The following is a 15,905-nucleotide window of genomic DNA, read 5'->3' as shown; positions in this document are numbered from 1 at the left end:
TCATAGTTTCCTTTCCTGAAGTTGAATGTTGTCGCTATGGTTCTCTTTCCGTTCGGTATTCCTACTTCAACCTTGAACTTGATCATGTTATGATCGCTGTTTCCCAACGGTCCCACTAATTCCACTTCCTTTGCAGGTCCCCTTAGTCCATTTAGGATTAGATCCAGAGTGGCATTTCCTCTCGTCGGTTCTCTAACAAGCTGCTCCATGAAGCAATCTTGTATAGCCTCCAGGAATTCTGTCTCCCTAGCGCATCTTGAGCTTCCAAGACTCCAGTCTATCCCAGGGTAGTTGAAGTCTCCCATAACAACTGTGTAACCGCTTTTGCATTCTCGCTTCATCTCGGCATCCATTTCTTTATCGCTATCTCCGGTTTGCCCGGGTGGACGATAGTATAGTCCCATCTTTATTTCATGCCCTTTCCTACCCGTTATTTTAACCCATAGCAATTCCAGTTTGTTGGTCGTCTCCACTGTGTCCATTCTTGTCGATTGTATGCTTTCTTTTACGTATAGGGCTATTCCTCCTCCTTTCTGTCCTGACCTGTCCTGGCTATAGAGCTTGTACCCCGGCAGTGCCGTATCCCATTTGTTTTCCTCATTCCACCACGTTTCAGTGATTCCAATGATGTCTATGTCATCGCTATTGGCCATGGCTTCTAGTTCCCCCATTTTGTTTCTTAGGCTCCTTGCATTAGTATATATGCAGTTTAGATCCTGGCATTTTGTGGTCTTCATTTCTTTTCCCTGTGCTTCGGTCTTTGGTGTCTTCTCTTTTGCTACAATCTTTCTAACCTCCTCTTCTGGGTTAGTTGACTCCTGTAATTTGTCCCTTGTTTCTTCCCAGCCTTTTTTCCCCTCAGTATCTTCACTGGATACCTTCTTCCGAATCATCGACGCTAGGTCGACTGTCGGCTTTCCCCTTTCTCTTAGTTTAAAGCCTGTTCTAGTCCTCTCTTGATGTTGTTTGCTAGAAGTCTTGTTCCCGCCGTGCTCAGGTGCAGTCCATCTCTCCTGTAGAGCTTGCTCTTGCCCCAGAACGTTGTCCAGTTTCTCACGAAGAGGAACCCTTCTTCCTCACACCATCTCCTCATCCACGCATTTATTGATTGTAGTTCTTCCTGCCTTTTCACATCTGCCCTCAGTACCGGTAGGATCTCTGAGAATGCTATCTTCTGGGTCCTCATCTTCAGCTTCCTTCCCAGAATCCTGAACTGTTCTATCAGCGTGCCTCTTCTGTAGTCTCTCCTGCTGACATCATTCGTCCCAATGTGGATCATTACTGCGGTCTCTTCCGTCTCCGCTCCTTCCAGGATCATCCCAATTTTGTCCACGATGTCCTTGGTTCTCGCTCCTGGGAGGCAGGTCACCAGGCGATCCTCTCTCCCTCCTGCTATGTGGCTGTCCACATGCCTCAGTATCGAGTCTCCCACCAGGATTGTTGACTTTCCCTTCTTCAGTTGACATTTCGGTCTGAGGTCAATGTCCTCGGCATGCTTTGCTCTCTCTTCTTCTGGGCATCGACTACCCAATTCTTCCCCCTCGTGTGGTATTCTTCTGTGGTTGTCATCTATGAGGTCACCTACTTCTTGCTCCCCCTTCCAAGTTGGTGTTGGTGTAACTTCATCTCTCCTCTGGAGTTCGTTCTCTTCCACCCTCCTCCTGTATGCTTCCTCAATGAATTCCTCGAGTTCCCTGACTTCCTTCTCGATGTGTGTCTCACTCTTGAAGTCTTCAAATGCCCTGGTAGGGTCCTCTGTGCTGTAAAGTCCTTCTAGCTCCTGTATCTTGTCCTCAAGTCGCTTAACTTCTTTCCTCAAGCTTTCCAGCTCCTGACACCGACTGCATACGTATGACTGTCTTCCCGAGGGGAGGTAGTCATACATACGACAGTCCGTGCAGAACACTGGAAAGCTCATCTTCTGGTTACCTTCTGCTTCCATCGGGGTTACTACTTTAAGAAAACAGTTAAGTATGTGTTCCTTCTATGCCTGCTTCCTTCTGCACTTGCTTCTTGCCTTGCTGCCTTCTTCTTTTGTGTGGGCTGCCTACACTCTTTACTTTTACTTGTGTGTTTGTTCCTTCTGTGCCTGCTGCCTTTGCACAACCTTGCCTAACTTTTGCTTGTGTGTGTTTGCTGCCTTCTTGTGTGTGCTGTCTTTTCTCTTCCTTACCTTACTGCTGCTTGAGTGTGTTCGTCCCTTCTGCGCCTGCTTATTCTTACCTTCTGTGCTTGCCGCTTCTTTACCTTTCAGTCCTTCCCTGTGCTCTTGGGTGTAGTGACTTGGCCCTTCTTGAGGCCCTTCGCAAAGGCGCTCTCACGCCGTTGGCTCCACCCCCTTTTATGGGGGAGTTCGGTTGCTGACTCTCCGATGCAGTGGGGTGGGCGGAGCTAACTCTCGCCCTGTCCCTAGCCTCCTGCTCTTCTCTGTCTCCTTCCTCTGCTTTAAAACTGTTTTAAAACTGCTTTTCTCCCTTTCTCCTGCTACCTCTCTTGCTTCTGCTGCTGCTCCTCTTGCCTGATGCTTTGCACCGCCTGCCTGATGCATGATTTAGCACACACTGTCAGAAAAACCTAATGGCCTATTTTACAAAGCTGTGCTAGCGGCTGCACTGCACTAACAGCCCCAAAGCCCTTAGAGATTTAAAGGGCTTCGGGGCTGTTGCCAAACGGCTTTGTAAAAGAGGCAGTAAGCTTTAGTAAAAGAGCTCCTCTGTGTTATGTCCACTTTTAGGCCATGTTCAGGGCTTGCCTAGAAACTAACTTTGGAGGTTGCTTTCAAATCTTAAACCCAAGCTTATCTGGACCATAGCTTTATCAACTTTAACCACATTTCTTACAATACTCAAATATAAACCAATCTAAAATACAAACTGAGATAACCTTCCCCCCCCCAAGGTAGAAAAAGGTTGACTCAAATATAAACTGAAGGAAAAAGGTTAACTCAAATATAAACTGAGGGTTTATATCCAAGTACAGTAATGGTCTTTAATGGAAAAAATTTAAAAAAAAAAAAAAATTTAAATTGAATCAGGTTGGGCAGACTGGATGGACCATTCGGGTCTATCTGCCGTCATCTACTATGTTACTATGTATGTTACTATGGTCTCTCTTTCCTCCCCCACCCCTGCATTTATTATGCAACATCTAAAATTAGCTTAAGAAAGTGCAGTTAGAAAAACAATTCACCAGTCCAATAACAACCTTAAATATAGATTTTTTTTAAAAACAGCAGCAAAAAGGTTGTATCTCTGTTTTTTATTTTTATAATTCTTTATTCATTTTTAAATTCTTACAACAAGTGAATTACACATAATAAAAAATTTTCATCCATCACTTGTATTTACATTCAAATATACTTATATGATATAATAAATATCCCCTTATTTCCCAATCTGCAGCATCAATGCCCCTCTGATGGGTTTTGCTATTATATACTTAAGATTGCTATTGGATCTGTGACCTGTCTTTCAAACTGCGCTTTAAATACAGAAATGAAAACAGTCTGAGACTGATCGATTCCAGATTTCGATAACATACACATACAAGAGAGGTTTTTCAGGATCGATGATCGAAATCTGGAACTGATAAGTCTCAGACTGTTTTCATTTCTATATTTACTGAGCAGGTTTCTGAGATCCTTTGCCTCTCTTTTATAATAGACTAGTCGCCCATTACATTAACAGATGCTAGAATATATGTCTGTCTTTCTGTCTCTCTCCCTCCCGCTGTCTCTCTCTATTCCTGGCCCCCTTTCTCTGTCTGTCTTTCTGTCCCTATCCCTGCCCCTGTCTTTCTTCCTTTCTTTCTGTCTCCCTCCCTCCCGCTGTCTGTCTGTCATTTTTTCTCTCCTTTTCCCTGTGCAGCAGCATTTCCACCCCACTTCCTTGTGCAGCAGCAACAGCATTTCCCTCCTTCCCCCCCTCCACTTTCCTGTGCAGCAGCAGTATTTCCCTTACCCTCCAGGTCCCTGTGCAGCAGTAGCAGCATTTTCCCTCACCCTCCCTTCCCTTACCGCGATCTGGCCTGCTCCGTTCGGCCCCTCCCCCTTCTTTTACTGCATTCTGTCCTGCTTCGATCTGGCCTGCTCCATTCAGACCCTCCCCCTTCCCTTCCCATGGTCTAGCCTGCTCCATGCCCCTCCCTTCCCTTATTGCGTTCCTGTGGCTGAAGTCCTCTTCTTTGTTGGCCCCCCCTTCCCTTCCCGTAGGCTGGTGTGCTGCGGCCGAAGGGGTTTTTTTTAAGTTTAAAAGTGCCGCCGCGGCTCCTCTCACGATCCCCGCCAGTGTCGGAAGCCTTCTCCAACGCTGGTACGGTTCGTGAGAGGAGCCGAATCCGCAGCTTTTAATTTTTGCTTGAGGAGGTGGAGAGCAGTGAGTCCAGCGCTGCAAGCCAGTCCTGGCGGCCACGGAGAGAGGGAGCGATACATGCGTGCATGTGCACTCCTGCCACAGACCTACTGATCACAGATCAGAGATCAAGGAACATGCAGGTAAGAGTGTGCATGTGCGGCTAGGGTTTTATTATATAGGAGGTGGGATATAATCAAAACATTCAAGTTAATGAAGGGTAGAGAGAACGAGAGGGCACTCTCTAAAGTTAAAAGGGGATAGATTTTGTACAAACATAAAGAAGTTCTTCTTCACCCAGAGAGTGGTAGACAACTGGAATGCTCTTCCGGAGGCTGTTATAGAGGAAAACACCCTCCAGGGATTCAAGACAAGGTTGGACAAGTTCCTGCTGAACCAGAACATACACAGGTAGGGTTGATCTCGGTTAGGGCTCTGGTCTTTGACCTGGGGGCTGCTGCGGGAGCAGACTGCTGGCCGCGATGGACCACTGGTCTGACCCAGCAGTGGCAATTCTTATGTTCTTAGCTGTTGTATTTTTTATATTGCTCTCTGGGCTACCCCACACTTAGAAATCCATGGCAGCAAAAATGTATTACAGTACTCCCCCAAAATTTGCAAGAGGTTACATTCGCAGAGTGACCGCAAATATCGGAAGAGTACTGTAATCAGCACTCCCCCTCCTCCTCTCTTGCTACGGCCCTGCCTGCTTTGTTTGGGTGTTTTCTGGAGCTCAGCAGCCCCTGCCTTCGTCCCCGGCTTCTCCTCGTGCTGCGCCGGAGCTTCTCTGGTAGCGGGTCCCAGGTATCTCCCTAGCTCGCGCCAGCCCCTTCCAAGTCCCCAGGCAAATGCTGAAATGAAGCGAGGCGTGCGGCCAGGGATCACCGCAGGTTGGGGAAGGCTGGCTGTGCGGAACTGGTAAGAGGCAGCATAGGATAGCGGGTTCATTTAAAGAATCGCATACTACTGTACATAATGCATGCTACCGTAGCGAGCCAGGCCCGTAGTGACAGAGAGCTTTTCCATTGGTCAGTCATTCACGGTATTTTCTAACCAGAAGAGGTGGTCAGAAAATACCACGAATGACTGAGTCCACGAATCACGAATTTGCGGGGGTATTCTGTATTCATTTTATGTTCTAAGAGTAAGAAAACCCCTAAACCAGTTCAAAATTGGCCCCATAATGCCAATTCCTTCTAGTAAATATAACCAAACCTCATCAATGACATAACCTGTTTACAGTTCATTTTATTTGATATACTGCATATAGGTCAATGACATCAATGCAATTTATAATAAAATCATGAGGAAGACAAACCAAGTGACAACAAAGAAAACCTGGTCTGGATATGGCTGCTCCTGTATGTGTTTTACCCTGTTTTCTGATGCCACTCGTGTGGTTTCTTCTGCCGTTGCTGCTTACGGTTCTGCTCACGCCAGCATTTGGAGCAGTATCCTTGCCATGCTGGATTGCCGTAGTAACCACAGCCTTCTCGGCACAGCAGCTCCGACTGATCAAAATGGATGCCCCAGTTTGCTGATATCTGGCTCATGGTGCCCTGAAATAAGCACAGAAAGGATCATAGCACCATAGAACTGCAACTCAAGTTATAAATGTCAGTCTGGTTTTGTGCTACTGATTAACCCACTCCTCATAAAAAGCTCTCATATGCAGAATTTGAGAGCATCAGGCCATAAGCCGACCTGAAATACAGTCTCTAATATCTGGCTATAAAACATGTGTTGCTGATGGTACTGTGGACCTGAGATCCAAAAGGGGCCAGGAGAGATATGTTTATGGCCTAGAGATTTTCATTATAGTAAAGTATATTTGTAACACTTATTTGAAAACCAAAAGAAAAAAACAAAACAGACTGTGGAAAGCAATGATCTTGATGAGGCATTTATTATCACAAAATAAAGGTACAAATCCAAAAAAATAATGTAAACTAAATGAATGACCGACGTGTAGTGTAATGCGGACCCTTATTTGAGGAATGAGGACTCTTTCCCCTGCACCAGAGAATTTACGATGGCGTAGTCTGGCTAAAGACAGGGTAAACTTCAGTGCTGTTATAATAATATGGTAATTAATGATGGGAACTGTCACCTCCCGAGTATTTGCAGACATTTTTACTGACTTCTACCAAGCTAAGACAGAGGCCAAATAACTAACCAAAGAGAAAAAATAATTTGCAAGTCTATGAATTGCTCTACTCCCTTAGAATTTCTTCAAATTCATAAGAAGCATTATTTACCCCTCAGTTTTAAAAAGTATTTGTGTATATTTAGCCAAGGAAAAACAGGACAAAATAAAAAATATCTATCATTAGCAGTGAAATTCTAAGTTTCTCAAATTACCGATGGGAAGAAGCACTTTTTTTATGACCATTTGTAGTGTGGTCACTGTCCAAACACACATAAGGGACGGTCCCTGCCCCCATGGAAATTACAAATCTTGACAAGATAAGCAAGAGGTTTCAGAATCTGTATTAATAGAACAAGGACATTACATTACATTAGGGATTTCTATTCCGCCATTACCTTGCAGTTCAAGGCGGATTACAAAAGAATTATCCAAGATGTATTACAACAAGAACTTACAAAAATAAAAAATTGGTCATTTTCAAAAAGAGTGAGAAATGGGTAAGGTTATTTGTTTGGGGTAGTTGGCTTTAGTGAGAGTTGGAGTTTGAGACTTGCTTAAGGTTAACAAGGCAATGGGGCCTGACAACCTACACCCCAGGGTGCTCAGGGAGTTGTGTGATGTCTTGGCGGAACCGCTATCCGCGCTCTTCAATCTCTCCCTTAGTACGGGTAACGTCCCGTTGGACTGGAAGACAGCTAACGTCATTCCACTCCACAAGAAAGGCTCCAAGATGGAGACAGCAAACTACAGACTGGTGAGTCTCACATCAATAGTGTGCAAACTAATGGAAACGCTAATCAAACGCCAATTGGATACGATCCTGAACGAGGAGAATCTACGGGATCCCCGTCAACATGGATTTACTAAGGGGAGATCCTGCCAATCCAACCTGATCAGCTTCTTTGACTGGGTGACGAGGAAGCTGGATGTTGGAGAGTCCCTGGACATCGTATACCTGGACTTCAGTAAAGCATTCGATAGCGTACCACACCGCAGGTTGCTGAGCAAGATGAGTTCTATAGGATTGGGCAACACATTGACGAAATGGGTTGGGAACTGGCTTGGAGGTAGGCTTCAGAGGGAGGTAAACTCTTCTGAGAAGGGACTGTCTGTAACAGTGGTCTCAAAGTCGTGGCTCGGGGGCCACATGCGGCCCACCAGGTACTAAAATAAAACAGTTTCTTGATCACATGTCTCTTTAGCTATAAATTACAATATTATTATTAAGACTTAGCCAAAAGGAAAGATTTATAAATTATAAAGAGTTTTATCTCATGCAAAATTGTCATTTCTTTAATAAGACATTAACTATTTTTTTCTGAGGCCCTCCAGTACCTATAGATCCAAAATGTGGCCCTGCAAAGGGTTTGAGTTTGAGACCACTGGTCTATAACATGTTAAATGTAGTGCTGCATAAGCCTTTAGCGCTACAGAAATAATAAACAGTGTATTAGTATGTTCACAAGAATATGAGCAAAGAGTTTAAAGCAGCATCAAAAAGTGATTTAGACAGAATCTGAATAACACTAGTAAGTGAAAATGGCTCATAGCTCATTTGCATTTTCGCCTTCCTACATTATATGCTTGTGAGTGGCCTTCCAGAGTTCTCTCCTTGTTTCAATCTACAATGATTTTTCAAGACACTCTGGGCTCCTTTTACTAAGGTGCACAGCGTTTTTAGCGCATGCACGAAATTACCACGTGGTACACTTCTACAATAATGCCAGCTCAATGCTGGTGTTAAGGTCTAGCATGCACGGCAATTTAGCGCACGCTATTCCACGCGTTAAGGCCCTAACGCACCTTAGTAAAAGGAGCCCTCTATGCCAGTGATCTTCATTAATTTTTAAGCTGTAGCCACTTTAGATCCAACTGAGCTGAAGGAGAGCCGCCAACCTATGTTCCCTCTAAGCCGAGCACAAGCAATCGTTCATACATTCTAGAAGCGTCACTCACAGATTTTACATGGTTGCTCACAAAAATACTTGCAAATCTGGAAAAATGTTAGTTTTTAGAACTTGTTGCTCACACATGAAAAATTATTTTTTTAGAACTTTACACTCACATGGGAAAAAATTTGCACATACCCAGCCAATCCTTAGGAGCACTACCACCAGCTATCTTCCCACGCAAGGCTGTGACACTGCTGACCAGTGTGTGTCAATGACATCTATCCCACCAGCCCGTCTTCAAACTTTTTATTGTGTGTATGCTGAAGGTAGGCATTTCCAAATGCATTTTCTTCATCTACTAGAAATGCCTTCTCCTTTAAGCATGTGGCTTTAACTCCCATCCACTTTCCTCCTTGTGTCTCATGAACTTGGGTAGAGTGTCAGAGTAGCAGAAAAACATCCAGAAGGATGACGGCTGCCCTAGAGCAGTGTTTCTCAACTTGGGGTATGCGGGCTGGCCACCGCCCAGGATCTCTCCCTGCCTGCCCCCCCCCCCAACCGCTGAAGCTGCCGCCAATTCCTCCCTGCCACCCGATCCACTACATCAACCCCCTCTCCCCGTTCTGTCGCCACCCGACATGCTCCATCCAAACATCCCCCACCGCAACTCCAGGCAAGGAAGGGCCGCCAGCTCACAAGCCTCCCCCACATCAATTCTGACGTCGGAGAGAAGGTTCCAAGCTAGAGGGCTGGAGGAGAGGAAGGAAGAAAGAAAGAAATATGGGATGCACAATCAGAAAGAAGTGCAACCAGAGACTCATGAAATCACCGGACAACAAGTGTAGGAAAAATGATTTCATTTTCAATTTAGGGCTCCTTTTACAAAGGTGCGTTAGGGCCTTAACGCGCGGAATAGCGCGCACTAAATTGCCGCACGCTAGACCTTAATGCCAGCATTCTAGAAGCGTACCACGCGGTTTAGCGCACAGTAATTTTGTGCGTGTGCTAAAAACGCTAGCGCATCTTAGTAAAAGGAGCCCTTAGTGATCAAATTGTGTCAGTTTTGAGAATTTATATCTGCTGTCTATATTTTGCACTATATTTGTCTATTTTTCTATAGTTGTTACTGAGGTGACATTGCATATTTAAAGTCATCTGCCTTGACCTCTTTGAAAAAAACCCCCAAATATAAGTAATTAACATTTTCTCTGCGTACAGTGTGCGTTGTGTATTTATAATTTTGTGGTTACCATTATGCATTAATAAGATTATATTGTATGTATATGAAAAATGGATGGAAGAAATTGCATTACAATTAGTACTATTATTACGAGGGTGGAATCAGGGGTGGAGTTTGGGCGGGTCTACTCGGTTGGTATTTGTTAGGCTTAGGGGGTACACTGCCCTAGAGGACTTAAGGAGCTGTTGGTCCCTGGGGTCTTGCATTAAAGAACTCTGCTCTGGATGTCTCAAGACATATTCAGTTTAAAAGAAAGCAATTGATTCAGCTAAAGCCAAAAGTTTTGGCAGTGGGAGCTACTTTCTTTTTAAAATTCCCATGCAAATGCCTTATTTTGTATGGAAGTGATAAATATGTGTTTTTCGATCACACCCAGCTAGAAGATGTTATTAAGGAAAAACCTTTATTAAAAGTTTAATTTCTGTTATCGTTATTTTCATTTGGGAGGATGAAGTATGATATATAAAGTAAGCCACAATTTAGCCTGTCCATGATGGTAGAATATATAGTTGATTTCCTAGTTTAAATTCTAGCAACCACTGTAATGTGGACTAGATCAAGTTGATTTATTACCTTATACAGTGGTGCCTCACACAACGAACTTAATTCATTCCAGGAGCAAGTTTGTTATGCGAAAAGTTCGTTATGTGAAACGCGTTTTCCCATAACAATACATGTTAAAAAAAATAATTTGTTCTGCAGCATAAAATATGCTAAGATGACATAAAAAAAGATAAATTTGTCAAAATGGTGAAAATGGTGGTCTTGCTGAGGCCAAACTCTTTGACGAGGTCACACTGTTTTACCCCACATTCACTCCTTCTAATTATTTCCCGTTTCATTTCAACAGAAATCACCTTCCTGCTTTTTTTAGAAGCCATGATATATAAAAAATATTGAGTTTATCTTAAAAGGACGACTGTATACAGTGAGAGAGGGCAGTTAAGCGCAGTGACTAACGACTGCCTGCAGTGCCTGCGCGGAAGGATGCAATACATCGGCAGCTCGGGCGACTTCGTTGTGTGAAACGAAGTTCGTTGTGTGAAACGAAGTTCGTTGTGTGAATCAAGACATGAAGTTCGTTGTGGGCAGCGTTCGTTGTGCGAGGCGTTCGTTATGCGAGGCACCACTGTATATGTTTCAATGTATTTTATATACAGAGTTTTTGTGGATATTCATGAATACTTGTTATTATTGTAATGAATAATCATAATAAAGAATTAAATGAAAAAAGAGAACTCTGCTCTATGCCAGTGGTTCTTGAGTCTGTCTTGGGGGACCCCCAGCCAATCAGGTTTTCAAGATATCCTTAATAAATATGAATGAGAGAAAATTGCAGGTAAATCTTGTTCATGCATATTCATTAGAGATATTTTGAAAATCTGACAGGCTAAGGGTCTCCCAGAACAAGTTTAAGAAACGCTGCTTTCTATGGTACACAGAGAAATTTTTCCACATCATTTGTAACCCAGGTATTTCTGCAAAAATAAAAAGTCAGCCAAATGCAAAAGGCTATAATTCTGGCTTGTGATCTTACAAAAGCAGGGAGACTTTTTTTTTTTTTGGGGGGGGGAATGAGGGAAGGTAATTTCAAATTATAGAACTGAGCAGCAGATACAATCCAACTAATATCTGACTTGTTAGCATTGTGGAGCCCCCAAGAGAGTTAAGTAAGTTTAGAATTCCTTGCAAATCAGTTTTCACTTGTCAGTTATTTAAAAAAAGGTCATAAGCAGAGCAATTAAAACGTGCAGGTGTTAAATATCCCAATGTTAAGGTTTACTTGTCCTTTTTAAGAGCTCACATGGTTCACCCTTAAAAACTAACAAACAAATGAAGTTTTTGGATCCCATTTTGCGAAAAACAAAAAAAACCCTGCCCGCTGCAATGAACTTCAGCACATCCCGAGACTAGGATGAAAGTAGGACCTGGTTAAAAAAAAAAAAAAAAAGGCAAAGCGCGGGAATGTGGCCCACGTCAGGAGAACTGAGCGGCGCGAGCAATCTGTGGGCGTCCCGACAGCCCATAATGGGGCACTGTGTGGTGGCAGCGGGACTTTGAGCCTCCCCTCCCGCATGGGAGTCCCCCTTTTCTCGCCTAAAATCTACTCATGACAAGTGGGCGGCGCCGTTCAACGAACTCTCCGTAGCAGACGGTGCGGAGAGGTCAAGGGCCGCTCGCGCACCACCAGGGTCTCGGCCCCTCCCCCGTGATCTGCCGTCTCCCTCAAGGGCCGCTCGCGCACCACCAGGGACTCGGCCCCGCCCCCGAGATCTGCCGTCTCCCTCAACAAGGGCCACACACGCTCGCGCACCACCAGAGACTCGGCTCCGCCCCCGTGATCTGCCGTCTCCCTCACCAAGGGCCACACACGCTCGCGCACCACCAGGGACTCGGCCCTTCCCCCTTCCGCCCCCGTGATCTGCCGTCTCCCTCACCAAGGGCCACACACGCTCGCGCACCACCAGGGACTCGGCCCCTCCCCCTTCCTCCCGCGTGATCTGCCGTCTCCCTCACCAAGGGCCACACACGCTCGCGCACCACCAGGGACTCGGCCCCTCCCCCGTAATCTGCCGTCTTCCCCAACAAGGGCCACACGCGCTCGCGCACCACCAGGGTCTCGGCCCCTGCCCGCGTGATCTGCCGTCTCCCCTTCCCCCATATCCTACCTTCCAACTCACGCCCGAAGTCGCCTCGCCCGCTCCACCGGTTTCCTTCTTCGACGCCCCGCCCCCCTCCGGTGCCAACGGAAGCGGGTAGATACGTCGGAGGGGGCGTGGCTTTGGAGGAATGACGGAGTCGCGTCGGAGGGGGCGGGGAAGGCGAGTGTTGATGGGGAGATACTGGGGTGGTGCTGGCGGTTAGGGCTCGAGAGCAAAAGGAAGGGAGGGAGGGAGGGAGGGGGGGGGTTGTCGAGTTTGGAAATTGAGAGGGAGATGCTGGACTGGAGCTGGGGTTTAAGTTTGAGAGGGAGGAGGATGAAGAAGAGGGGTGTGGGCAATTTGAGCTTGAGGAGGAGAATGGGAAGGGGGAGGCTGGCTGGGGAGTTTGCCAGTGAGAGAGATGCTGCATGGGTAGAGTTTAGGCTTGAGAGAAGAGGGAGGAGATAGGGCAAGGTGGGGAAGGAAGGGGAGTTTGAGAATGAGGGAGAGAAGCTGGACTGGGAGTTGGGGGGAGGGTTGTGCTTGACAGAGAGTGTGAAGGGAGGAGGTGGTAAGGTAGCTAGTTTAAAAATGAGAGATTCTGGAGCTGGAGGTTTGCGCTTGATGGGGAGAGAAGTGGGATGGAGGGAGGAGGACAAGGCAGGGTGGAGAATTTGAGAATGAGGAAATACTGGGGTTCAGGGTTTAGGTTTGAGAAAGAGGGAAATAAATGGTGGGGAGTGAGTGAGAGAGATGCTGGACTAGGGCTTTCGGGAAGAGGGAGAGAGATGGAAGGGAGGAGGAGGAGTTGGGTGGGGAGCTTGAGAATTAGGGAGAGATACTGGGGTTTAGAGTTTGGGCTTGAGAGGGAGGAAAATCCACAGGGGAGCAAGAGTGGTTGGACTGGGGCTCAGGGTTTTAGTTTGAGAGGGAGAGAAATGGGAAGGGAAGAAGAGGCAGGTTGGGGAATTTGAAAGTGAGGGAGAGATGCTGCATGGACTTGGGGTTGGGTTTGAGAGGGAGAGAAGTAGGAGGAAGAAGAATCAGAGAGGGGAGTGAGGATAAGATGCTGGACTGGGACTCAAGGTTTGGGCTTGAAAGAGGGGGAGAAAAATGGGAAGGAGGAATGGAGGAGGCAGGGTGGGGAGTTTGCAAGTGAGAGAAGCTGCAGGTGCTCAGAGTTTAGGCTTGAGAGGAGGAGATGGGATGAGGTGGGGAAAATGTGGGTGGTGCAGAGGAGACTATCTTTGATCAGGGTGGAGACTCCTTTCTGTGCAAGATGACCGTCTTGAAACTGAACACAAACCACTGTATGAAGTTAAGGGATTTCTGGTTCAGTTTTCTTGAGCTGAAAAGAATTGCTCCAAACTGAGGGATTTGAAGGAAATGGCAAATAAATGTGTTAAGCCTATTTCGTAATACTTTATTTTCCTCATTGTTTATCTTCTCGTATCATACCTGCCTTATCTCCCCCTACTTATTGTGGTCTAATTAAGGTATAAAAATATTTTTTGGTCTTGTTGAAGAAATATGAGGTAGCATTATTCCTACTATGTTTCTGTAACAAGAATATGACTGAAATATAAAGAATTAAGAAAAGAGCTGAGCCTGCAGGCGGTGAGAGTGAGGGCATTCTCATATTGGGGTTCAGAGGAGTAGAATAGACTCCTGTCTTACATTGAACAAAAAAAAATTTGGATGCCTTTAAGAAACTGTTGAAAAGACATCTCTTTTGTGGTATGAAATACACAGTATGAGATGTTGGTCGGTGATAAATCTGATTTGTATTAGGTTGCTTGAGATTGATTCTTGGTATAGGAAAAGTGATTGGTATTGCTATTATTGTCGGGTTGGTATTTTATGTTAATATGATGTACTGTATATTGTTTGTTTTTGTAAGATATCTGAAATGTGTATGCTGTTATATACTTCACCATGAAAAAGGCGGATTATAAATAAACCATAAACCATTTCTCCCTCGGTATTCGCAGGGGTTAGGTGCATAGCCGGTCTGCGAAGTGTGAAAAATCGCGAATAACTTCTCGGCAGGCTCTGACTCGCCCCACCTCCCTCCTACGAGTCCAGAACCTTACCTGGTGGTCTAGCGGTGAAGCGTGGCAGGAGTGATCTTCCTATGCTCCTGCTCCGTGAAGAGCCGTCATCAGAATGACTGCCGTGAGTTCCCGCTGTAGTCTCGAAACTACAATGGAAACTCACGGCAGCCATTCTGATGACGGCTCTGCACAGGGCAGGAGCATAGGAAGATCGCTCTTGCCATGCTTCACCGATAGACCACCAGGAAAGGTTCTGGGGAGACTTGGATGGCTTAAAAATAGCCAAAAAAATGAAAATATTTTTTTGTAAAAAAATCTCGAATAACCGAATCCACGGCCAAACGGCGGATTCATAGGGAGAAGTGTACTGGAAATGCGAAGCTGCAGTAGCAGAACTTGCCAATGTCTGTTATCTTCTATGATAATAGAATGCTGACACCTTGTGGCCATTACTGCTACTGCAGTCTTTCACATTTCCTGGACAGACTCAAAATGAGTATTTGCACTGGTTGTAATGGCAGTGCCAAAGGTACCACCATGAAGGAGATCTGGCCCTTATCGTGGTACTACTGTGCTTCTCACATAGGTGTGGCCACAAAATAAAAAGGCTTGCTCCCCTTTTGCCCTCCACCAGTGTAGGAATAGCTGCTCTGGGACTTACCACAATTTCCAAGCCTACCTGTCCTCTCAATGGCCAGTGGTGCTGGCAGAATGGCTCTTTTAACATGCTCCTCCCTTCCACAAAACTCCAACAATTAACTCTTTCAACGACAGGATGCACCATCTATATCTGAACCATAGGAACATAAAAATAGTCATACTGGATCAGCCCAATGGTCCATCAAGCCCAGTATCCTGTTTCCAACAGTGGCCAATCCAGGTCCCAAGTACCTGGCAGAAACCCAAAGAGTAGCAACATTCCAGAGCTAAGACTGTGATGTCATAATGCCTCATTCCATCAATGCCTAAGAGCCTCATCAATGATGTCACGATGGCTTGATTGTCCTATACTTGGCTCACATAAGAGTTTCCATTACTGGAACAGACTAAAGACCCATCAAGCCCAATATCCTGTTTCCACAGGGGCTGATCCAGGTCACAAGTACCTGGCAGAAACCCAAAATAGTAGCAACATTCCATGCTACCAATCCAGGGCAAGCAGTGGCTTCCTCTATGTCTGTCTCAATAACAGACTATGGACTTTTCATCCAGGAAATTGTCCAAACCTTTCTTAAAACCAGCTACGCTATCCGCTCTTACCACAACCTTTGGCAATGCGTTCCAGAGCTTAATTATTCTCTGAGTGAAAAAATATTCCTCCTATTGGTTTTAAAAGTAGTTCCCTGTAACTTCATCGAGTGTCCCTTAGTCTTTGTAATGTTTGATGGAGTAAAACATCGATCCACTTGTAGACTTCAATCATATCTCCCCTCGGCCCTCTCTTTTCCAGGCTGAAGAGCCCTAACCTTTTTAGTCTTTCCTCATGCGAGAGGAGTTCCAACCCCTTTCTCATCTTGGTCGCTCTTCTTTGAACCTTTTCTACTGCCGCTACATCTTTTTTGTAGAAGAAAGACCATGG

General features: G+C 45.4%; 1 protein-coding gene across 2 annotated transcripts in view; it reads right to left on the bottom strand.

The window, feature by feature from the left end:
* Positions 1 to 12,433, bottom strand: part of LOC117365255 (rab5 GDP/GTP exchange factor-like) — a 64,794-nt gene extending 52,361 nt beyond the window's left edge. Inside the window, exons 1-2 of one of the 2 annotated variants that reach the window (XM_033955443.1) lie at positions 12,300 to 12,433; positions 5,724 to 5,908 (exon numbers count right to left, since the gene is read on the bottom strand). In XM_033955443.1, the coding sequence (XP_033811334.1) occupies positions 5,724 to 5,902 (179 nt within the window). In that variant the 5' untranslated portion in view covers positions 5,903 to 5,908; positions 12,300 to 12,433. Of the gene's footprint in view, positions 1 to 5,723; positions 5,909 to 8,585; positions 8,899 to 12,299 lie in introns of those variants that run through there. The other variant, XM_033955444.1, reaches the window with a different exon arrangement.
* Positions 12,434 to 15,905: the final 3,472 nt, after the last annotated feature.

This window comes from Geotrypetes seraphini, chromosome 8 (assembly GCF_902459505.1).
Source record: "Geotrypetes seraphini chromosome 8, aGeoSer1.1, whole genome shotgun sequence".
In the NCBI taxonomy this organism is placed as follows: Eukaryota; Metazoa; Chordata; class Amphibia; order Gymnophiona; family Dermophiidae; genus Geotrypetes; species Geotrypetes seraphini.
This window is presented reverse-complemented; position numbering and strand designations above follow the sequence as displayed.